Consider the following 24,673-nt stretch of genomic DNA (forward strand, 5'->3'; position numbering starts at 1 on the left):
ACTGGCCTGGGCTGAGGGGGTGAAGCTGGCTCCTAGACAGAGCGGCGCCCGGGTGCATGGTGTCATCATGAGTGGGAATGCTGAGATTCGAATGAGCGGAACCGGCGGCGCGCGCGCCTGCATGCCTGTGCTCATCAGGGAGATGGAGGGCTATTGGGGAGGAGGGGGATCGAATTATCGTCCATTCTCCTCCGACATGGGCCTGCCAGTCCCACCCATCATGTCGTTGAGAGGGCCTCGCTCTTTCTTATTGGACGCACGCGGGCACACACACGGCAACGCACACACGGTAGCGCACACATACACACAATAAAGGAAGAACTTATATAAAAATATATATCTTTCGTAATAACAACAACCGTTCAAGGAAGTGGTGATGAAAAATCACCATCCAAGATAATAAAGATCCACCTGATGGTAAAATGCTACACAAGCCTAAGAACCTGATCCACATTTATATTCCCTGACTTCCTTGGAGGTATTGACCACAGTTAGTCTACACATTACGGAAACAAAACCAAATATGCACGGAAATAAAAATAATAAAACAGTTGGGGAAGTTCTACCCAGCCTCCAACTCTGGCCCGGCCATTCTCACGATGCAAGAAACTTCTGTGTCCCAGGGATAGAAACGGGAGACAAAGATAATTCTGTGGCCGACCAAAATAAGAGGCCGTTTTGCCAGGGTTAGAAACCCAACTCATTGGGGTTAGTTGGGGGCAACCACTGATAAGTTCCCAGGTTTTGTAGCCCTCGATAGCGTTAGTTGATTACGTTTTGCTGAAGTAAGGCTTCCCAATCACAAGGACCGCGGACAAATCACTCTTCCCAGACCCCCCATCCCCATCCCACAAAGCCTTTCCTCTAAATTGCATAGTGGGCCACAGAGAGGCTTAAACAGCGAGTGTAATTACAAAAAAAAAAAAGCAGCGACATTAGCATTTGCATTGCTAATGTAATCACAGTCCCGCGGGTGACATCGTCTCCACTGTTGGAACAGGGGGAGAGCAAGTTTCACAAGTCCAAAAGATAAGGCAGGAGAATGTGGATCTGGTGGCTGTGCGTGGGTTTTCGGTGAATGCAGTCTGCAGGTTTTTTTTTTCTTTTATTAAGACCACACATTTATGCGTATGCAGGGAAGATTGTTTGTTCAGCAAGGTGCTCGTTATGGGGAAGTTCAACATAGGACTGTTTGTTATTACTTGATACGTTAATATCGCATGAATGATACAGTGTGTGTGTGTGTGTGTGTGTGTGTGTGTGTGTGTGTGTGTGTGTGTGTGTGTGTCCCATTCACCATTTATTACATTTGTTCACATCCATTACAGATTGTAATTGGCATGTAGTCAATCGGCCCCATCTTGGCTGTAAACAGGAAGTGAAGCATGTGTCGCTCAGTTAGCATGCGTAAGACAAAGCTGCTAGCGTGCGTCAAACAAAGTAGCTTGGCGTGTTCCCGTCGAGGGCTAACCGAACAACCTCCAGCGATGCAGGGATAATGACAAGAGCCTGAACATGTTAGGGGATAGGTCATCTGGGCATCTCACCCGCTGTAGAACACCGAGCGCTTTACATTGCTTCACTACCATTTGAAATCAAGCATTTACGTTTGGCTTGTGAATCCACGACAACACCGCCACCAGAAAACACACGCAATTACCACCTGAAATGGGCAGCACCCATTCAGCAAACTGAAAAATCAGTTTGCGTATAGGGTTTACATGAAGGGCTGGGCGATTGATCAAATTTTGTTTGCGATTTCGATTTTTGCGTCAAACGATCACGAAATTAATCGTTTGAATAATCGTGATTTCAATATTGACCAAAAAAAAATCATGATTATGATTTTTCCCATAATCGAGCGGCCCTAGTTATATGACCAGGCACTCCCTGAGTTGAAGGCAGAGACACCCAACGATAATGAATAACTAATAATTGATTAATCACTTAATGATAGGCTAAGTGATAGGCTGAAGGCCTATCACGACAGCGTCACTCCACACAATCACAAGAAGGAGATCCCAGAAGAGCCCCATTCTGTTTGCTCAAAAATAAAAACACAGCGATAAAAATAATAATAAATGAAAGGCAGGACAAAAGGCCCACTCACTCCCTCACAGAAAGAAACCGGAGAGAGCCCTGTGCCTGAGCATAGCAACACAGCGGCAGGGCCCCGTCCACCAGGAGGACAGGTCACGCACGCCACGCACACGTGTCCAGGGAGAAGCCGCCGTAACACGGAGAGCAACAGAGGGGGGAGTGAAGAGAGCTGGAAAAAAATTCCTGTGTGTGTGTGTGTGTGTGTGTGTGTGTGTGTGTGTGTGTGTGTGTGTGTGTGTGTGTGTGTGTGTGTGTGTGTGTGTGTGTGTGTGTGTGTGTGTGTGTGTGTGTGTGTGTGTGTGTGTGTGTGAGAGAGAGAGAGACAAAGAGACAGGGAAACAGAGGGAGAGCGAGCTAGAAGGAAGGGGACTGCGCCAAAGCGTGGAGAGTTGGTCACACTGACCCCATGACACACTTTTTTCTGCATGCCGTACATGTCGAAGGGTTTTTATGACCAGCGGGAACAGCTGAGGATGCACAACACACACACACACACACACGAGCAGGCCAGGAGAATACCAATGTGTGGGGAAAAATACCCAGATGCTAATGAAACCACCACACACACCCACACACACGCGCATGCACACACACACACACAGACACACACACACACGTACGCACATAAACAAACGAGCACACACACACACAAACACACACACACCTCTTCCTCCTCTCCACTGTCAGGTAGTCATGAATAATAAATAGTTAAAAAGCAAAGCTCAAATTTAGACTAGGCCGTGTGAATGACAGCTGTCAGGAGAAAGCACACCTAACTAGACAAACCTATGAGGCTTGAGTAGTACCACTTGAGAATCGACCTGAAACTGTGACTGACACAGTAGTGTATAGAGGGCTAGGGCTGTCCCCAGTGAATCATTAGGCTCAACACTAGCCACGTGGTTGGACAACCAGAGCACATAAGTCTTTCGGCTGTGCTTCTTTTTTCCGTCTTCCGATTTTAAATGACATGCTGAAAAACCCACGGTCGAATCCAATCCAGCACGGACCCCGACCTAATTAGAACACATGCAAATATCGCCGGGTAAAACCTCTATCGACAATCCTGCGACATGATTTTCGGCAGCTTCGCCACACCACGCTCTATGCATTATTTAGCGTTGAGCGAGTCGTGTTTGACAGGCTGAACGGGAGCGGGGGGAAGGGGCTCTAACTGGCCCCTTTTACGAGGGCTTCATCAACACTGCTGGATCCAGAGTGGGGGGGGGGGGTTTAGTGTGGTTCTGGGATGGGACATATCCACACTCAAATAAGCCCTAGGCTTCGCTGATCTGTGATATTGGAATAATCTCATTTCCACGCGACTCTCATTGGGCCCAGCTGACTCGGGTGAACATAGCGGTACAAACCAATTGCAAATGCTGTAGGGGTCTTTTGCTTACAGTTGCCGTGACACCAAGTGAAGGGAAACATTGGGAGGGGTCACTTCCAGCATTGAGGCCAAGTGGAGGAGGAGGATTTCCAAAGAATCGTGACCCAAGGTTGTTCACTAGAATTGAACGATTCTCCGGAAAAAGGGGAAATGGCCAAAAAGTATACCGTGGGAGACATTGAGGGCAACTTATGCACGCTTCAAACTCTGCATCAGAGCTCTGGGACCCTCCGTCTGTCTGTCTGTCTGTCTGTCCCATGATGAGGGTGTTGCTGGAGGACTACAAGGAGGGGTTCCGGACGGACGGACGGACGGACGGACGGACGGGGGGTAGGGGAGCAGGATGGGCTAATGGAGTAGTGCTCTGGACCAGACGCTGCTTTCCTCACGGCCGGCCCTATGGCAGCTCACTGAGATCGGCCCTGATGGACGGACCAGAGGAGGAACCAAATGCTTGCTAGGGAGAATTATGAAGAGGAAGAGAAAGAGGTCGAAAGTAGTGTGTGTGTGTGCCTTTGAGAGAGAGTGTGTGTGTGTGCCTTTGAGAGAGAGAGAGAGTGTGTACCTTGTGTGTGTGTGTGTGTGTGTGTGTGTGTGTGTGTGTGTGTGTGTGTGTGTGTGTGTGTGTGTGTGTGTGTGTGTGTGTGTGTGTGTGTGTGTGTGTGTGTGTGTGTGTGTGTGTGCGTGCGTGTGTGTGTGTGTAGGTGTGTGTGCGTGTGTGTACATGTCTGCGTCTGTTCGTGTTTTTCCCCCGCACACCCTACCTGGGAGAAGTCTCCGTTCCGCGGGAGGTTGATGCCGCTGAAGTCCAGCGGGAAGCCGGGGTATATGTCCATGTTGACGTCCGGGGTGGGGGTGGTGCTGCTGCTGCTGTTGTTCAGGTGGTACTGCCTGCGTGGCGGGAGGAGGCAGAGGGCGCCGTTAGGATTCAATTGTCCATTCTGAACAGTGTGACTCGGGCGGGAACAGTCCAGCGCTCAAACATCGATATGGCTCTGCAGACGCATTACGCAACAGCAGAATGGCCAGTCATATGCAAAGCAGAGCCGGGGGCCGCGGTGTGGCCAGGGGTGGGGATGGGGCCAGTCGCTTGTGAATGCAAGTAGTGGAGCTGCCAAGTAACAGCTGTCCGGCCCTAGGAATGGTCCACTGTGGGAACAGTACATTCCCTGCTGCATCGGTGATGCCTCGGCTAGGGTGTTCAAGAAAAGTCCAAACTTCAAGAATCATGTATTATTTACCAGGCCATTTGGACACTGGCTGTCTACTTCAAATGCAGCATTCCAGTAAAAATAGCCAACTACACACGCACACACATTCACTCCTAGCTCTGCTAACACATTACCGCCAAATTTTAAATCCAAAGCACAATCCAAAGAGGTGGTAGCAGCCAGTGATTTCCAGAGGAGGGAGGAGACATTGTAATGACAACATTGATACCTAGTATAAAATATTTGGTTCTAAAGATTCAAAAGAGACACCTCCGGAACACCGGGCATATTAGTGGGAAAGCAAGAAGGCGGTCGAAACGTCTTCCCAATCCTCCGATTTACTGTGCCCTCGCGTCACCGAGGTTCCAGGACTTTGACTCCTGGTCTGGTTTCGATCCATAAATAATTGTGTAGTCTCCCACCGCCACATTTCCTGTAATGTCTCAAACACGATACTGCTGCCATTTGTTCGTATTTTCAATCCAAAGAGAAGCACTTTGGGTCAAGTTAAATTAACAATGTGTGACCCTAGCGACAGATAAAACAAGAGGCGGATAATAATGAATCAACAAAATCAAACCCCCAAAGAAGAACCTCCTACACCTCATCTGGATCCAAAGCCCAACAGTGCCTCTTGACGTCCACGGAGGCCTCTCTGCTCTACAGCTCCTCAGCTCGGTCCAGATAAGAGTCCTTCGCTAGTCCGCCACGACCAAACTTAGATAACCTACCTGTTGACTTCTGTCGAGCAGTCGGGTCGCTCTGGCTTGCGTTTCCTGCCGACTGTTCTACAACCATTTTCCCTTAATGTGGTTGCTAAGCTATGACACAGTCGTGTTTAACAGCTCCCCTCTGAGGCTTCGGTTTCTTTCTGAATCAGGGTCACTATGAGTGTGACTGATAAAAAAGCGCATGAGCTGTAAAGGTTGTCAAAGCAAAAGGAAAACTAAAAAGCGCTCAAGGAGCAGGCTACACCCGTTTTGCCTGGCTCACTCAAATTCCATGCCAAGGCCAATGATTGAATCTCTTCATTCAGATTCACGGACACCGATCGCAGTATAACAAATCCTGAAAAGATTCATTTGAAGGGAAAAGATGAGACAAAATTAAGATAATTAAAAGGTAAAATGTATCACACTGTAGCTATGACTTATCTAGTCTAATCTTGGATAAAAGTGCTGCACATTTTTCTCAGCTAGAGCTTGGTCACCTAATGAGGATGTTAATGTTTAGCAGGAACACATCCTGTGTAGTAGATATACTGTAAATCCTCAGGGTTACTAACACAGCCGATTGGATGAAAGTAATATGCTATGAATGCAGTTGGAAAAAGATTGTATCAGGAGTAACGCTATTGATTTCTATTGCATTTGTTGTCTCTTCATTTAAATTGTTGTCTACACCACAATGACCAATGTTTAACATCAGAAGGACTTTCATATAATGCAAGATAAGATCGGATCGATTGGAAAATGATGGGTTACATAATGAACCATGGTTTACTGCATAGCGACAGATCCTCTACGATGAAGTAGACCACGTCTATCTACATTTACATTCAGGGCATTTAGCAGACGCTTTCCTCCAAAGCGAAAGAAGAAAGAGAAACAATACATAGCTGTCGGTACAATGAGGATGTTCATAGAACCAAGTGCCAACACTAACAATCGCCAGGTTAACCCATTGCCCCCATGCAACAAAAACAGATGGGATAAGACGCTACACAATTGCTAACCACTATTTTTAGGTGCAATGACGTTCAACATACAATAAATGAGTAAGAGGGTTTATCCAGGGGATGGATTTGGTCAGTGTGCATCCTACGCAAACGCAAACCAAGGCAGTAGGGACTAGACAACACTGGTAGTACTACAGACATTACTACAGGGTGGCAGGTGGCCCAGCAGCAATCACTGCTAACTCACAGTAGGAAGGTTGTGGGTTTAAACCCTAGGGGGTGTATGTTATGAATGTTGTCCTATATGAGTAAATTCCTATCACGAGGAAATACACACCAACCAAAATGAGTTATTTTTACCGGCTTTTCGAAAGCATCAGGGAAACTGATGATAGCATTTAGCAACTTTCTAATTCTGAATGCCTGACAGATTAAATATTTCCTGAATCTTGAAACTTTGATGCAATACCACAATTGCGATATCAGACCATAATGACTAGACTAAATCTGAACATGATAATTCCTTCTTTTTTTTTCGCTCTCTGATGCAGAAGATAAATACACATCTACAAGGTCTTATACTGTCCATCAAATGGACTTCAACCAAGTTAGGCTATGGCAAATCGCTCTTCTTGTTCATGTGCAAATATAAATCATCTAGATACAAAACATCTGTATCGTAGGCACACACACACACACACACACACACACACACACACACACACACACACACACACACACACACACACACACACACACACACACACACACACACACACACACACACAATGGGTAAAAACATTATTAGGTCATTCAGGGTTCCCATAATAGTTGTCATGTGATCCCAACCGTTCAGAAAACAGCAACGTTTTTTGGCTCCTTCTAATTGAATCACTTGAATTGGCACTGCATCACATAACTCAATCTATCAAGAGATGCCTTATCTGGCCACTCTACACGTTTATATATATAGAGCAGTCCCGTTTTGATACCTCTCAGGGATTGGCTCTGGCTGGGCATCTCCAGGCGAATTGCCTCTGGACGCCATTGGCTAGGCCTACAACCAATCATTCTAATGAAACGGGGAAAATGGCAGTGAGCGACGAAAGGAAGACATCTTTCTTCTCAACAAAAGCTGTCGGTGTAGTCGTTTGTTCTTCTCTTAGTGAAGATATAGCGTCCAGTTCGTTTAGTACGGTCTCAACAGCGGAATCGACAGACCGTTCTTGACCAGCGGCGGCCATACTTGTTGTCGTCACAACTACCTCTTCGGTGGTCCTCTGCACCGTTTTCGGTTTGAGCCCGGCTCACATTAGATAAACAGCTGTGATTGGTCGGGCTATCACGTGCAGGGCAGAAATCTTTTTCTATTGGAGGGGAACCAGACCTTATCTTCAGCCAAAACGAAATGCGAGCCCTCCAGAGAGGTCTGGTTCCCAGGCTAGATTGGCACGGGACTAGCGATAAACTACGGCCTTAAACGGTTTGACGTCATAAAGATACGTCCACGGTGGCCGTACCACGCACCCCGTTCTATATGTCGTCTTCTTATTGTTGTTGTTTTTGTGGTGATGCGGAAGCAACAGAACATTTGGTCCTTGAAAGTCGAGTGAAAGTGATGCAGAAAAAAAAATATATTGATACAACAATAAAGAGAAGCGCAGACGGAAGATTTCACTATGACTTGACTTGGAAACCACAGCCTGCGCTTTAGGCGTGCTGCGTTGCATGCCATCGCACCTCGTTCAAAGAGAAGGCAGCAACAGAGGGCCAAACAACAGCGGGTGGGAACAAAGGCTTCCTGATCACTGCTTAACGTCTCGTTCCATCTGTGTGACGACTGCGTCATGCACTCTCTTTAGGTAGGCCATCGGTGTTCTTTCTCATGCAACACGATATTTACAAGCGTTTTCAAATTGTCCCAGTCCCCTTCATAACAAGAAACGTAAAATATTTATTTGGATATTAAATAAGTAATGGTGTACGGGCTCAGCTCAAATATTATCAAGCGATGCGTCGCAAGAAATTAATCCCAGTTATAAATTACTTTATTATATTACAAATACTTGTATACCAAATATATAATTTAGTATATCACAACAACAGGAAGTACCTATCTAAGGGTCAATCCCCCCCTATGTTCAAACTAAAATTACACTAGGTCCAGGGTGTGCTCTCTATGCTAAGGTCATGAAAAATAAATCTTATGATGAGCACGCACACACACACACACACACACACACACACACACACACACACACACACACACACACACACACACACACACACACACACACACACACACACACACACACACACACACACACACACACACACACACACACACACAGGGAGGAAAGGGATAAGGGATGTATGAGAACAGGGTGCCCTCTCATTGGACAACACGCCCACAGAAGGATGCAAGGTTGCCAGATGCTTAGATTTACCCCCAATGCCCCCCCCCCCCCCCCCCCCCCTCCCTCCCCAGCCTCCTCTGGAAAGACAGACACGAAGCCGCCTACTTCAGGAAATGAATGCGATCTAATAAAAGGACCTTGGATGCCTCCCACAGGTTTTTAAACACAGGAGTGTTACAGTGAGCTTATACACGCAGGACAATCGGAACAAGCAGTACAGTACAGTGCTGTTGGGTAACAGGCTAGTGTTACCAGACGGGGCTAGTGATACACTGTGATTTCATGTCAGGGCCTATGTGTACCATAGGCTTTTCACGCCGTCAGTCACTTATATTGAGTCTCCACAGGTCGACGCCGTAAGAAAACAGCAGAAAAAAAACAAAAAAAAACATTGCATAACACCTCATTCCATCCTGTAAGTAACAGATAAGGTCTGCCGCCTGAGCTAAACGAGGTGCGAGTTAAACATGGGAACACATGCCACCGCCGCAGGTGTGCGTGAACTTACTGGTTTCCAGACTGCATAGGGCTGTGCGCGCTGTAGTCCGCCTGCTGGGAGGAGAAGCGCCAGGGGCCGGCGGAGCCGTACAGAGAGCTCTGGAAAGGCAGGAGACAACACAGACACGCGTCAGCCGGGCCGGCAGGTGGACGCAGGAGGGTACCTCGTTCGGACTAGGGCTGAGCCTTTAATCTAATTCAAACAGACATCGCGATGTACTAGAACACGGATTTGCAAATCGCAAAAGGTTGCGATTTGCAAATCGGTAAGATTCAGTATGATTCTTATTTACCAATTCATCTCAACACATAGGCCTTGCCTAAAGGAAAGAGCAGTTTATATGTGGTAAGTAACTGCTTCCAATGTGTCGGTCGCAATGAGATAATTTCCCGAAATCGTTCAGCCCTAGTTCGTACGGAGGATCTTTCCATTCACCACACCACCAAGTGCTTCTGTGAGGGTCCACTCTTTAAATGAGGTTCATCAAAGGTCTTCAGTGGATAACAGCGCCGGGTTTGTGACCTGTATGTGCAACCGAGTCACCCTCACTGCAACAGTGCTAGGTACAAGCTGTGAGTGTGAAACATATGTTGTTGTAGCCTCAAACCATAGCGCTGCTCCAAAGGGTCTTGAGTTTTACAAAGCACCTAGAATTGATGACAGAAGAGAAAGGTTCACTCGACCGACGCAGATATCACTTTTCTCTGCGACTTCCTTTAGTGTCAGGCCTCAACCGACGGGAGGGAAACGTTAAATACACACACACACACACACACACACACGTGTGCGTCTTAGAGCACACAACGGCAATGGAGCTCAAGGCATATGCAGCTTTCATTCACCACATCTTTACTATGTTACATGCTTTTCTATACCATTTCAGAGCATTCAGATCATCATCAGCATCCTGAATGAATATTGTATCAAACAACATTTTAAGAGCCATTGTAATATAGTTTACCTATTCAAAAAATTAAACACAAAAAGGTTTACACATGACATTCACAATAACACATTAGTGGGACGGTATAGCTAAACTATTGTTTATTTTGTGACATATATTTGGTACATAATATATATATGTATATATTTTTTTAGAAGATATCTGGATATTGGGCCACTGCAGATTGAGATTCTGAAGGCCGTTGCATTTTCCAAAATAACTGCTACAGCCACCAGGATGCACTTTGTGATGGCCCAATATCTTGTTTTGTTCCCAATATATCTATTCCACACATCTCCCTTATTTGGTCCTTTTATCACAACATCAGTGTTTCCCCTAGCACTGTACGGTGAAGGCGGCAGCCTTAACTACAATAGGGCCGCCCCTTGACTACCAATGTATAAAAAACATTTTTTTTATGCATTAACTAAGTACAAAACTCTCGTAGGGACAGAAAACATACTTCCATCAAGTACCAAAAATAAAGATAAATAATGCATCGTAATACTGCTCCTTGACCACCTTGACTAAGACCGGGGTAAACACTGATACATGAACCATTGCTTTGTAATGTTGAGCTTTGCTTTGCCCCCCCCCCCACCCTGAAGACATGAGTGAAACCGAACCACACCTCCATATTGTTGGGGGAGGCCGCTGGGAAGAGGCTGACGTCCAGCTGCGGGCCCTCTGGATGCAGGTAATTGTCCCCGTCCATGGCCAACGCTGAGGAGAGGGTGGGCATCAGACCGCAGCTCCGCACATGACCACCAGCTGACTAAATCCTTGCTGCCCGGCTAACACACACACACACACACACACACACACACACACACACACACACACACACACACACACACGTACGTACGTACACACACGTACACACACGTACGTACACACACACACACGCTCTGCGTCTGAGCAAGTATGTCTAACGGCCAATAATCTTCATGACCTAGAGAGAAAAGAAAAAAAAAAAGAAGATAAATAAACATTGCAAATGTTAACAGCGACATTGTTTATGAAGAAGATGAGGATCAACACAGCGGAATGGGAGTCTGGGGAGAGCAGTTATGAAATCATGTGGGAGATAAAAGTATTCAAGTGGCTAGGTTTTTAAAGACCTCCTTTATCTGGCTGTAGGATCAGCGAGGGGAAACTATGAGACTGACGTCAGCGCAGGGCTCTCTCCGTTTAGATAACGCGCGACATGATGCAGGCTGTGCCCAAACAGGGGGAGGAAGGAAAAACATCCCAACTCATCTCCCATCAGGGCGCTGTCACGCCACCGGATGGCGACGTCACCAGACATGCAATAGTATACATTGAGAGATATATGCTTCTGCAAGACAGAGCACTAACACTGGCACAGACGAAGGGCTAATCCCATACCACAAACAAAAAAAAGGATCAAAATTTAAAAAATGAGGAATCCAAAGAAATGCACAAAATAGATTATGGATCTCAGTGTTGAGATCCATAATCTCAACTCTCATTCATTGCTGTGACTGTCCCCTCCCCCTTCCTCGCCTTATCCAGCCGCAGAGCATGCGACTGAACGGAGGGCTAGTTTGTAATGCAGAATGGAGGAAGCCAATTGGTTTTGAGTGACGGCAGTCATTAGCTTGCTGTCGTCTGACATCACTGAAGCCTGTGCATCCATCAGAGAACTCATTACCGCCACAGCAGGAGACGCTCGCAATGAGGAAGAGCCAAGAACTGGGGGAATCTTGGCGCTGGATTACATTCGGCAAAACATCACACAAGACCCACCTAGAAACAATATCTAATCTTAGGAAATATCGGACAAAAGAAAAGCAGCCATGAAATATTATGGCTTGACTCCTTTTTTTTTTTTTTTCGTGCATCATTTTCGCAGCTTTTATGTGGAAGCAGATATGAAAGCGCCAAACAATGCAAGCGTGTGTTGCCCGCTAAACGGATGAACTGGTTATATTGCACAAGATGAATTACAATACACACCAACAATCATCTATTCAGCTTGAGAGAAAAATCTCAGGAAACAACACAATTGACTTGGTTATGTTCGTAAGGGCTCTTTAATCACTTGGCAGGCCGACCCAAAAGGGCCGGTATGCTGATGCTTGCCACTGATATTTATTCTCCCCACGAAGCATTAGAGGTCACCCATGACGGGAATTGTTGAATAAAAGAACAGTGTTGCCATTTCTTTCTCCCTTAAAACCAGCAGCTGGGTTGAGCAGACGTCAACTCGTCTCATCGCTGTACTCATTAAAACAAATGTATGCCGTAACTGCACTTTGTTCTACGTCTTCCCCCCGGCCTTCGTGGGTAGTTTGAGAACGGGAAGACAAAACAAATGATTATGGAAGTAATTGATGCTAAATGAATACAAAAACATCTATGCCACTTCAGAAGCATTTGGGTTTTACTTATGAAGAAGTGTTAGGTAGTTGTGAGGAATACAGTTTAGGGACTGATCGAGGCCCTCTGATGGCCTCTCGTACCAGCAATTGAATTTAGGATACTGGAGATGTTTAAGGCCAACATCAGATAGGACAACACCATCATCCTATTGGACCTCCTTCAATGCTGAAGTCGAGATGTACTTTCCACTAATTTGATTATCACGCCACTCATATACGTCACTGAACGAACAGCTTCCAGTTGGTTTCAACGCTGCCAGGATTTCGCTTGACACACGTAACTTCTTACACGTGACCCTTTGACCCTGGCCTCTTCGTCACGCATTCATGCGACAACATGGAATCCATCTGATTATATCCCATTTTGCATTCACTCACTCACCTTGAAAAGCAAAGTCTACAAACCAACCATTTTAGATGTTTCAGAATTTCTCCTAAAAGACACAACACACACATTTCAAATAACCATGTCCAGCTGGTGTTCCAAACGTCTGGAACAGTTACATGTGTTGAAACAAACCTACATCATCACTGGCCACTAAAACCCAACTACTCTGTTCCAAGGCTTGCTGGGCACGACAAAGGATGTCTGTGTAAAGTCAATCTCGCACCCTCTGCTCAAACTAATCAAATCCTTCACTCCCACCCCCCCCCCCCCCCCCCCCATCGTTCTTTGTCTATTCTCCCCCAAACAAGGCTTCGAAGTAACGTGGGCCAGACATGGTCACAGGGGACAAAACCATGGTAATAAATCCTAATAGAGTTCACGAGGGTCTAATTCAGAAGGTCTTTAAGTGTGCATGTGTGTGTGCGCATGTGCACGAGTGTGGATCTGTGTTTGAGACAGACGTTTGACCTAGAATCAAATCCCGTCAAAACCACGTACACACACACACACACACACGCAACCAAAACACAGGCCTCCCCCCACCACACTGCCCCCCTCCCCGAGGCTGCCAACGTGGCTTTGTCTGGTTAGGGTGTTAAAACTCCCACATGGGGCGCAGGGTGGGGGTTTAGAAGACTTGACCGCTGTGACTACTAGTACTTTGTGCAGGCAGTGAGGTAACTCCAAAATAGCAGTAAAATGTCAGGCAAGGCAACATATCTTGAACCCTGACAAACACATCAGCCAAACCCTTCCAGATTGGTTCAGTTTCAATATTGTGTATTCACACAATACAAAAACGAATAGTTCTGAGTAAAATCCAAGGGAAGAAAACAGCCATGTATTTATGTTTATATTTGTATCACACACAAGGTTGGGGCGCTAAGCGTCCAAGGTGAAGGAGGATAGATGCAGGGAGAGTAGAGGCTTTGTCCTTGGGACACACGTAGGACAGCATCAATTGCAATGCCGACCCTTTGTTGTGCATATCTTCTGCTAGCACAAGGTAAGAAGGGTGATGGCATTTTGTCCTCGGCAGAAAAAGAAACAATCTGCTTTGAGGGTTTCAGCGGGACATTTGCTGCGATAAAACATGGTGGGAAAATCACATGTGGCCGAGGATTGGGGATAATGAATGAGTTAAAAGGTGCTTTACACTCCAGGCGCGCTCTCTCTGTCTGTGTGTGTGTGTGTGTGTGTGTGTGTGTGTGTGTGTGTGTGTGTGTGTGTGTGTGTGTGTGTGTGTGTGTGTGTGTGTGTGTGTGTGTGTGTGTGTGTGTGTGTGTGTGTGTGTGTGTGCTGTCAAAGATATAATAAATTCCTCAGGCATACAGAGGTGATATCATCGGACACTGTGACAAACCGCGCTTTCGGTCCATCACCTTATTGGCTCAAGTGGACATTTTCTTTCCTTCTCCCTGCCACAATCTCTCCCTCTCTCTCTCTCTCTCTCTCTCTCCCTCCCTCCCTCCCTCCCCTGCCCCCATCTTCTCAGATGTGGGAGTCATTCCCAGCATCCCAGACGCTCCTTTTCCCGCTCCTACTCGGCTCTTCCCTCCTGCGGCTTGCAAATTTCCCTATCTACCGGCCGCCAGCACCAACGATACCCGACAGTCTCCTAGCAACAGATGGCTTCGTCCCCCCCCCCCCCCCCCCCCCCCGCCCGCCCCTCCTACTCAAAGTATCTCAAGACAATTGGTATTGATCATTCGGCGAGGAGCCCCAGGTGTCCCCTTCCTGTCACGACACATATTTACAAGAACACCCTGGTGGTATTCATTTCATGAGGGCCGAGTGCCGGTGCGCATGGCAGAAAGATATGAGATGCTGGTACCTTCTGACGCACTAAAGGTATCCACGGGGTTGGATCAATATTTGTTTTACTGGGGAAAAGAGCGTTTATGGTCACGACAAGTCGATGCTGGGAATCTACATGGACGTTGTTCTAATCCACTTAAACTTAAAGCCAATTGAATCGTGAGAAGCTAGTTACTTCATTACTAGGAGGTGGCTGTCTGTGGGAAAATTTGAAAACACTATCATTGCCGCTTTACACAAAAAAAATAATGCTAGTAGGACAGGAACCACACTCTGAATCCTAACAACCAATGCTGCTTATTGTAATGAAAAATTGAAAAAAATTCAAGAAATATATATTTAGAATCATTGCACTGCAATTACATACGTTACAACAAAAATCAAAAAGGCACAGGGGAACGACGACAGTACTAGGCCCCCCCGTATTGAGTGCAATCTATTCATTGTATCAGACCCCCCTACTATCCCTAACCTCCAGATCCCAGTGCCCCTCCCAGTCCAGAGCCCTGTGGGTGGCCTCCCACTGAACCATACTATTACAAATAAGCTGTCAAAACCCAAAACGCTGCGGTGATGGGAATGCCAAACCCGGAAAGCATTATCACCAGGGAGGGTAACACGTTTCCCTTCTAGTGTGCGCGCGCGCGCGCGCGCGCGTGCGCGTGCGCGTGCGTGTGCGTGTGTGTGTGTGTGTGTGTGTGTGGTGGGGGAATAATGGGCCGGGTTTGCCGGAGTCGAGTCAGCCCCTCGTACTCGGTTGCCACCCGGGAGTTGTTTAACCAGCGGCAGGGTCTTTGTCACATCAAAAAAAGGCACCAGGCACCGCCGTCAAGACATGATGGCGAGCTCAACGGCAAACATGTGCTCCGCGAGCAAGTCGGGGAGCAGGCGAGAGAGTAGGGCATAGTCTCTCTCTCTCTCCCCATCCCTCTGTGTGAGGAGAGAGTAAAGGAGAGAGAGGCTATGCTGCTCACCGAGGTGAGCAGCATAGCCTCTCTCTCCTTTACTCTCTCCTCACACGGAGAGAGAGGCTATGCTGCTCACCGAGGTGAGCAGCATAGCCTCTCTCTCCTTTACTCTCTCCTCACACGGAGAGAGAGGCTATGCTCTGAGAGAGAGAGAGAGAGAGAGAGAGAGAGAGAGAGAGAGAGAGAGAGAGAGAGAGAGAGAGAGAGAGAGAGAGAGAGAGAGAGAGAGAGAGAGAGAGAGAGAGAGAGAGAGAGAGAGAGAGAGAGAGAGAGAGAGAGAGAGAGAGAGAAATTGACAGATAGAGTGAAAGAGAGCAAGAGAGAGAGACAGAATCACGAAGGGGAGGGGAGAAGAGGGAGGGAGGGAGAGAGAGAGAGACTATCTCTCTCTCTCCATCCACCCTGGGTGTGTGCAGCGAGAGCATGCTGATTGGCCTACGCCGGGTTGAGCGCATGGAAGTCATCCAGGGAAGTGTGACTTCCCTAAGCCGGCTAAGTCACGGCTAAGCACTCACGAGGAGCTCCGCCACCGCCGCCGCCACGACCAACACAACCTCCACCACCTCCACTGCCATCTCTGACATCGACACACTTCCTCTGGCCTGTGGCAGAGGCACCGCGCGAACAAATGCACATGAATCTGCATACTCGCCGCTCACAAGGTGTATTGGATTACCATGACTTGGATTTTGAATTTGTGTAGATATTTATGGTACCTAGATAACCCTGAACATTTGCACACAAAAAACAACAACAATCGTAACTTCAACAAATGTCAGCCCTTCCATTCTAAAAAAGATTTTGGACTCCACACCCTCTAAGCCTGCCATTTTGTTGCTTGGCCTGGCCCCCGTCGCTATCTCTATTATGCATTACCCAGATTCCCAGGGACATTTCTCAGGTCTCTTCTCCCTGAGCCCTGGCATTAAATCCCTTCTAAGACACGGAGGAAATCCCTTCCGCAGCAAGCTCCCCGTCGTCCTCATTATGCGCCCTCAGACGTGGCCCGGAGTGGACCGAGGCTTCAGTGAAGACAAAAGCACAGGCACGCTTTGAAATGACGCGCTTTAGGCAGGGACACACACACACACACACACACGATCGCCATCATGCCGCAACTAATATCTGTCTGAAATGCAAACGACAGTTCGCAGGTAAATTCCAAATGGTTGCCATGCAACTGGGAGTCAGCTGGTAACGGTGACCAGTATTCCCATCACCAGTACATCCAGTTGAGAAGAGCTGTTATATCGGTACACCAGGGGGGCTGTGTTGATATACTCCAGTGATGAAATATTCATAAATTAACAAATTACTTCCTTGGGAACACGGGGCTGTCATTCAAAACAACCTGCATTATGAATTAGCACCTTTTCCACCCCCACACACACACACACACACACACACACACACACACACACACACACACACACACACACACACACACACACACACACACACACACACACACACACACACACACACACACACACACACACACACACACACACGTCTTTCCATTGAGGAAGTCGAGAAGAGCAGGTGGAGAGGTCACAGGATAGAGCATAATGATCGAATGATTTTGTGTAACCAGATCTGTAGGCTTATCAAAAACAGGGAAACAGAAAACAAATTGTGCTTTAAGAGGTAGCAGTTATTGTGTTTTGCCTGTTCAAATATTTATGAATCAGAGCCTGGAGCCTAGCACAGCTGAGGAGAAGGTATCATGCTAACTATCAGGTTGTTTTAGTCATTATGCTTTAATGAACTAAGACTTTTTTCGTGCATCATTTTCGCAGCTGTGATGTGGAAGCAGATATGATATGAAAGCACCAAACAATGCAAGCGTGTGTTGCCCGCTAACACACACACACACACACACACACACACACACACACACACACACACACACACACACACACACACACACACACACACACACACACACACACACACACACACACACACACACACACACACACACAATATTGTATGGGAATAATGAAAAACTCTAAGATTCAACTAAGAGGTATTCGGTGACATCAGAACCCCGATAGCTAGGCTGATTAGACAGACTTGTAGCAATTTTTTTATTATCAAGTGAATCTAGAGATAGTCTCTGAAATCACGAATAAACTTGTGATTGGCAAAGGCAATCACAAGTTGCCAATGCTAGACCCTCTACCTTAACCCAAGACAGTTCGCTGGGCAATCACATTTTGCTCACATGTTCCCATGATTATTTCAGCTGACTTAAAGTTCCTTTTTTTTTTTTTTCACATTGCTTAATCCTTTCCATAGACAGTACATCCCATCAGAATAGCAGAGCTAAACTAATTAAAATCAGATATGCGGTAGAACACTTTCTTGTTTTTTGCTAAAGGGATGTGATAAAGGGAGGTGTCCATTTATGTGTCCATGATTATTTACATGTATTTGTCACTCGCACTGTTGGTAGTCACAGATGCCGTTTATGGTCTTCTCTTTCACGGCATTCTCCATCACAAATCAGGTCATCCCAGCTGGAGCATCGTCACCCTATCAGAGCCACCCTTGTTGTTACAGAAAACGTACAGACAGACAGACATTAGCTTGAGGCCACGCAGCCCGAAAAGCCTGATAACCATCGATTCATCTCCCCGCCAGGTGGCTTGCTATGAAAACGTTTCTTTGGCCAGACTTAGCCAGAGCCCAGCCATCACGTATCCTGAAGACGAAAGATCACAAAGGCTGGTGTGCGGTCGGTGGCTCACTGGTGCTAATTTAAACCAGACACTGCACCAAATCCACACGTCTAATGCCACGGATTTACCAGGAATAGATCAAAGGCCAACCTGATGAGAGAGAGAGAGAGGGAGCGACCCACTAAGCAGACCCCCGTTTAGACAGCCTTCCTCCGCTCTGTCATCCAGCTCGCCCCAGCACAGATAGAAGGATAATGACATACAATGGGCTGAGTGAGCTAAAGCAATCTCCTGGTTGCTCTGGGTCAACGACGGCAAGCCAGGTTAAGCGAACCGACAGTCTCTCGGTGTGTTCAATGGGAGGGGTCCAAAGAGTGGCTGGAAAAGAAGACCATGAAAACATTCAGCCGTTTCAGATATGTGGCACAACTCGTTTTTCCCCCTTTGCTTTCCAGAAACAATATATGATGTAATAGTATAACAGCGCTTGGCCTACCAAATAACTTCTAAACCAAAAGAGATAGTGTTGACCTCATTTAAAGGTTAACTCTATCATGCCAGTGTATTGTACAAGATGTAAAAGTGGTCCACCTTTCACCAGAAGTTATTCTTAAATAGTTTCCCTTTCACCAGTTGTGGATCTGCTCACCAGTTGTGGATAAAAAAGTTAAAGAAAGGACAACTTCACAAGACGCTGCCATGCAGGTTTCTAATGGCCAGACATGAGACATGAGTCAGATGCAGGCTGCTGCTGCTCATCGCAGATGATTGACAAATAGAAAGATTTAAGGTCACACCAGAGAGGTAGCTCCTTAATGCTTAGACTTAGCATTATCTAATCTCATTCATTTAAATTAACCCAATATTAGCATTTGATTAAATACCACATTCTCAAAAGTAGGTCTATACAGGAGTTTCTATTTTTTTTTAAATGGAATAGTTTCCCTGAGACCCCTTTCCCACCCTTCCTTGTAACAGCCTTCCTGTGGTGTCTGACTCTCTCACTGTCTGACCCAAAACCAGACTGTGGTTCTGGTTCAGGGGCTGCTGTACCCAGCCCAGAGTCAGCCATTCAAACCCACTGGGTCGCTTCAGTCAGTTGATGCAGGTCCATCTACACCATGCAGCAGTGAGAAACACAGAGGCAGATCTCACTTTGGTACTACATGGCGGACATCTCCATCCTCTGTTCTCTTCTGTCAGCTGTCGCGAGCGTGATGCCAGGATTGTTGAACGAAACACACCTTGAAGGCCTCGCCACTGCAAATAATTCACTGAACGTAACTTTACAATACAGCCATCCAATCACTCTGCACCCCAAAATATCTTGGTTAGTTTTACATTCAGAATTTTTTTTAAACGACCTTGAGAAGTCCATCTCGGGAATATGACAGGCATGCAGTATTTATACCAAATCACTAGTAGGGCGACTAATACCTCCCTGGATTAGTCCCATTTTTAAAATCACATCGTCTGGGTTTTTCTCAGAAGAGCTTTGCCGCACTTTTTCCACGGTCAAACCGTGGGGACAGATGCAGAGCGGGGAACACTTGGTTACACTTCAGTCCTCTCCTACAGGCCTGGGAAAACACCCACACGCCCCGAAGCCCCTAAACGGAACATAGGCCGCTTTGAAACAGGCCGCTTTTATTTAACTCATCCCCCTCTTCGGACCTTCCGACGGAGAGAGGCAAAACTACAGTCACGTTGCTTCCACGTTGTCATCCACATGCTCTCTCTCTCTCCCTCTGCTGATCTGTGTCCCTGTGCTGTACGGACGGAGCATCCATGATTAATACATGAACTGTGAAGACCCGATTCCAGGAAAGCAGAGGACACAGTCTAAGCTTTCAGCCCTTCCTGACTCCCCCCCTCGGCACCACCAGCCAGCCCCAGCGGCAGCCTCCTCCACACAACATTTTTCACTCTTACTCCAATCACCCTACACAGGCCATAAAAATGTATCCCTGACACAGATTGTGAAGGGGTGGGCATGGTGAGGGAGCATGCAAAACCCTGGGACAGCAGGTTTTTCTTTTATATACGGCACATAGTTACCCCGACAAAAAAAACCTATATGGCAGAACCAGCAGCACCACACACTCTGTGTGTGTGTGTGTGTGTGTGTGTGTGTGTGTGTGTGTGTGTGTGTGTCTCTCGTCCCCCCCAGTGCTCCTTCCACCGTTCCCAGAGCCCCCGTCCACAGCTTGCTGCGTTGCGCCCCTCATTGTCACCCCCGAACAGCCTGGGATTTATTGTCAGAGGCGGCCTACACTGAAATTTATAGCCCTGGTTTAATTCAAGGCAGGGGTGATGGCGGTATACCGGTGGGGGTTAAGGCAAGGGGAATCGCTGAACCCGAAATAATGTTCTGCTGGCTGAATTACGCCGGGGATTTTGCCCTTTGAAGCGAACAGATGGAGTGAAGACAATTCTTTAATCAGACGTTTAGTCTATACATCATTATTAGACATTTGTGTGGATGTGTGTGTGCTTCCTTGACTGTAGTAATACAACAGGGTTAGGGTGTATTTACTTACTAGAGCACAAGTAAATGAAGAGCCTATGCTTGGTGGTTTGAAAGGAGTTTCTATCATCAGGCAGCTTACAGTGCGTCATCCAGGGTTTGAGGAATCAGGAATGAAAGGTTTTTGCAATGAATGAGTAAATATCCACTATTGTGTTGCGTGCACAGTCTCTTCTACCCTAAGAAAACGAAACCTATGAAGGGTATGAGAATTAGCACCGGGAGCTGACCTGTGCATTGCACCAATGTCTGGCCAAAGCAACAAGCTCACCCCTGCTCCGGCCACACTCCTTTAACCTAGTACCAGCCTGCTGCAGAAACCAGGCTCACATACTTAAAACAAGTCGAATATAACAGTTAACACCCATCCCTTTTTCACCACAATCAAAACAAAGAGAATTTGTTTTGGTTTTTCCTTCTTCCTCATACCATGTTACAATGGTGCGATTAATGAAAAGGTGTAGGCTGCACATAAGCTAACCTTACAATTAAACAGCCCCTGTTAAGCTGCCTTTCAGCATGTATACATTTACATCATGTACCATATCTTAAAAAATGTATTTTGTCAAACATACACATTCAAAAGTCGTGTTATATTCTGAAGCCCCCTCTTTCTATGTTACCACAGGGCATGAACAGACCTCTATTGATCCAGCAACTCTGGTGGACCGGCAAGGAGAGAGGCTGGCTGAGGTAGAGGGGGGTGGGAAGAGGCGTGTGTTTTGAAGGTTGTATTTCTGCCTGACACTCCAATAGTAAAACATATCGTCGGCTGCCAATAAGAAGAGAAAGCAGCGACCCCAAAGGCGCATACTACGTCATCAGCTCTAAAGGGCCTTTAAAGGGACAGAAGGCTGGGAGAGGGAAGACATATCATTCACTTCACAATCAGCAAATAGTATCCTTCACGAAGGGGAAATAACCTAATTGGAAAAATAGCCGGCTACCATGGCAACCTGTGTCGAGGCTTGCATCAGGCTTGACTGACTGGCCTTGGCTGCAGGCAATAAAGACACTAGAAACTAAACAGTGGAAATAGTTTTGGAGACAAAGAACAGAAACTGTCTCCTTCGTATCTCGCGGCTGATAGGCCTACTAAACAACTCTTAAAATAACTCTAAATTCATTTGTCTCCCGTGACATATTGCAAAACGCTCAGGAGCCATATTGTTTATGAATCTTTAGAACATGAGTACATAGAAAGCCCTCCGAGCGTGTTTCAATTCATTAAAGCACCGGTTTAACTTTTCCCCCATTGCACACGTAAGGACAGGCCTTCAAGGCTCCGAGTATGGGCAGTAGGCTGTATGCCTACTATGCCTTATAAACAAAAGTAAAACAGGTAAATTAAAATTATTAATGAATCAGTATCTCATGGAAACGATATAGGTCAATAGAAAGAGAGACAAACTCAGCGCAGCACAGCGTTTAAAGTCGCGACGCATCGCGGACTTTCAATCCTGCGTTATAACACATTAACGACGGTTAGTTTCTATAATCCCGATGGCATAGTTCAAATCAGATCAAACACAATGAGCGACATCTCCACCGACAGTGTTGTCCTTGGGTAACACTGGATTACTTTAAGTAACATTGTGCCACAATTATATAAACAAATTAATTGAATCACTATATGTGGGTCAGTAAGGGACATCAGACCCCGTGTGGAGGATCGCAGTTCGGTGATATTGCAGTTATGGTTATTCATTCGACGGATGGTGGGGCTCTGGGAGTCTTTATTTGTCGAAACCCGACTTCAAAGACAAAAGTCCACATACACACAAAGGAAGGCAAGGACGCGAGACCCGTTCGCACCGCTTTAACGGGTAGCTAGCTCGGCAGACGACGGAGGAATTCCTCCGATCGCCGTCATAATAACGCCGATCACTCGGTTATACACAACATCTAAACGAACCGAGTCCCCTCCTGTGTACTAGTTTCATGTTTGGTCCAAAACCGGTTCTCTATATTCGTAAAAACTCGCGATGGTGAGGCTAGCTCGATTAGCATAGCAGAGTTTTCTGCCTCTGGGGTATGCTCGTTTCGATCTCCACGTACACCGAAACAACGACGTCGGGTTTCTTCACCGTTCATTCTCATAAATAGTCGGAAACAATCGCAGTATTGAATTTTGCCGATATAGCACAGCTCAAGACAACACACATAAATCCCCAAAAAGCCATCTTGATGATAGTTACTTGCCTAATGCACCTGTTTAGTACGACACTATAAGCAGCGGTTGCTGTTGTTTACAGTGTGCCATGATTAAAAAAAAGCAATCCGCGACTTCGATTAGTTCCACAAAGCAAACCAGATCGTGGGGTTAACTCGAATCACACTCAATAAAAAAACATTTCGCCCTTTGATACGACTCTCGCTCACCGACCCCCCAGACCCCGGCCTACCCCGGTGAATAAAACGTGTGTGCCGAGGAGAGGCTGCCTCGACCGCGTCCAGTAAAACACCAGCGACGCTCCGCTTCCTTTTAAAACCCCGCACGGCGCACTCACCGTGTGTTCGTATGGTTATAAATCCAACATCCAAGCAGCGCTGTAATTTGTAATAACAGCTGGCGTCGAATTGGCCGGGAAAATGCTGTTTTAATCAACTTATTCTTCTTAGTTGTTTTCTTCACTTCCTGATTGAGACGCTGCCATTTTGAACAGACGAGCCCGATGTTTCCGCTGCTGACGTCACGCAGCGCCTCTTGTTGATTGTTGTGGGCCAGAGTGGACCTCGCCATTCTGGCCCGAAATAGATCACAAAAATCGGGGGGACGCCGGTGGCAGGCCGACATTCAGGACTAAACAGATGGTTATAGAGCCTTTGTAGCATGCGTTTGTTAAGATGATCAGCAATTACAACAGTCCATGCATAATGAATAACACTGTTATAAGGCAGGCCACATCATTATGATGAGGATAAGATGTGCGTTTTGCAGGGAAACACAACTGGCTATTGGAGATAAAACATCAGTTAAAGTCTGGGGCTGGACATGGTTTTACTGTTTTATTTATGCAAATTCGTGAACTCTATAATACCGTCATATATAGAATAATAACTTTCAGCAACTTTGAAATATCACATGTCCATTATGGTTCATGGCCATTTGAAAAATATAAAATAAATCAAATACATTTAAATGAAAATGTAGTATATTAAACCTTCACTTATTTAGACATGTCAATCATTCATCCTTATCTTTCACATGATCAATTGAAGGAGATTTAGTTAGGAAAAATGTATCATTAATGAAAATATAATTATACTTTGTATCTAGCCCTAAATACATCTCATAACCCTGTGCATGAAATGATGTGTATTGTGAACATCAATAGGGCTATGAATGGCTCTTTTTGCCATTAGATAAATCAACCAAGATTGATCAAAATGATTTAACAGTGTAAGGGGCCCACCGTTGCAGACAGCTTTTGAAATGATATGTGTCTTGGCAGCCAGTGATTAAAGCATTGATTGGAACGAGGTGAGGTAATTTAGTATTATTTATTATAATATTTATGACTTTGGTTGTTATTCATTATTTCTTACCAATAAACTGCAACATTTTCAAACCCTAATAATATTTCTTCCTTTATTCAGACAAGTTTTCTTACCCGTCTATATACTCTGACTTATTGAACG

At 46.2% G+C, this 24,673-nt stretch overlaps 1 protein-coding gene across 3 annotated transcripts in view; it reads right to left on the reverse strand.

Annotated features, from left to right (window-relative positions):
* The window catches only part of sbno2b (strawberry notch homolog 2b), a 54,931-nt gene extending 31,216 nt beyond the window's left edge, over positions 1 to 23,715 (reverse strand). For 2 of the 3 annotated variants that reach the window (XM_030373293.1, XM_030373295.1), the window contains exons 1-4: positions 23,542 to 23,714; positions 10,873 to 11,193; positions 9,308 to 9,396; positions 4,258 to 4,384 (exon numbers count right to left, since the gene is read on the reverse strand). In XM_030373293.1, the coding sequence (XP_030229153.1) occupies positions 4,258 to 4,384; positions 9,308 to 9,396; positions 10,873 to 10,983 (327 nt within the window). In that variant the 5' untranslated portion in view covers positions 10,984 to 11,193; positions 23,542 to 23,714. Of the gene's footprint in view, positions 1 to 4,257; positions 4,385 to 9,307; positions 9,397 to 10,872; positions 11,194 to 23,541 lie in introns of all 3 variants that reach the window. The other variant, XM_030373292.1, reaches the window with a different exon arrangement.
* Positions 23,716 to 24,673: the final 958 nt, after the last annotated feature.

This window comes from Gadus morhua, chromosome 12 (assembly GCF_902167405.1).
Source record: "Gadus morhua chromosome 12, gadMor3.0, whole genome shotgun sequence".
Lineage (NCBI taxonomy): Eukaryota > Metazoa > Chordata > Actinopteri > Gadiformes > Gadidae > Gadus > Gadus morhua.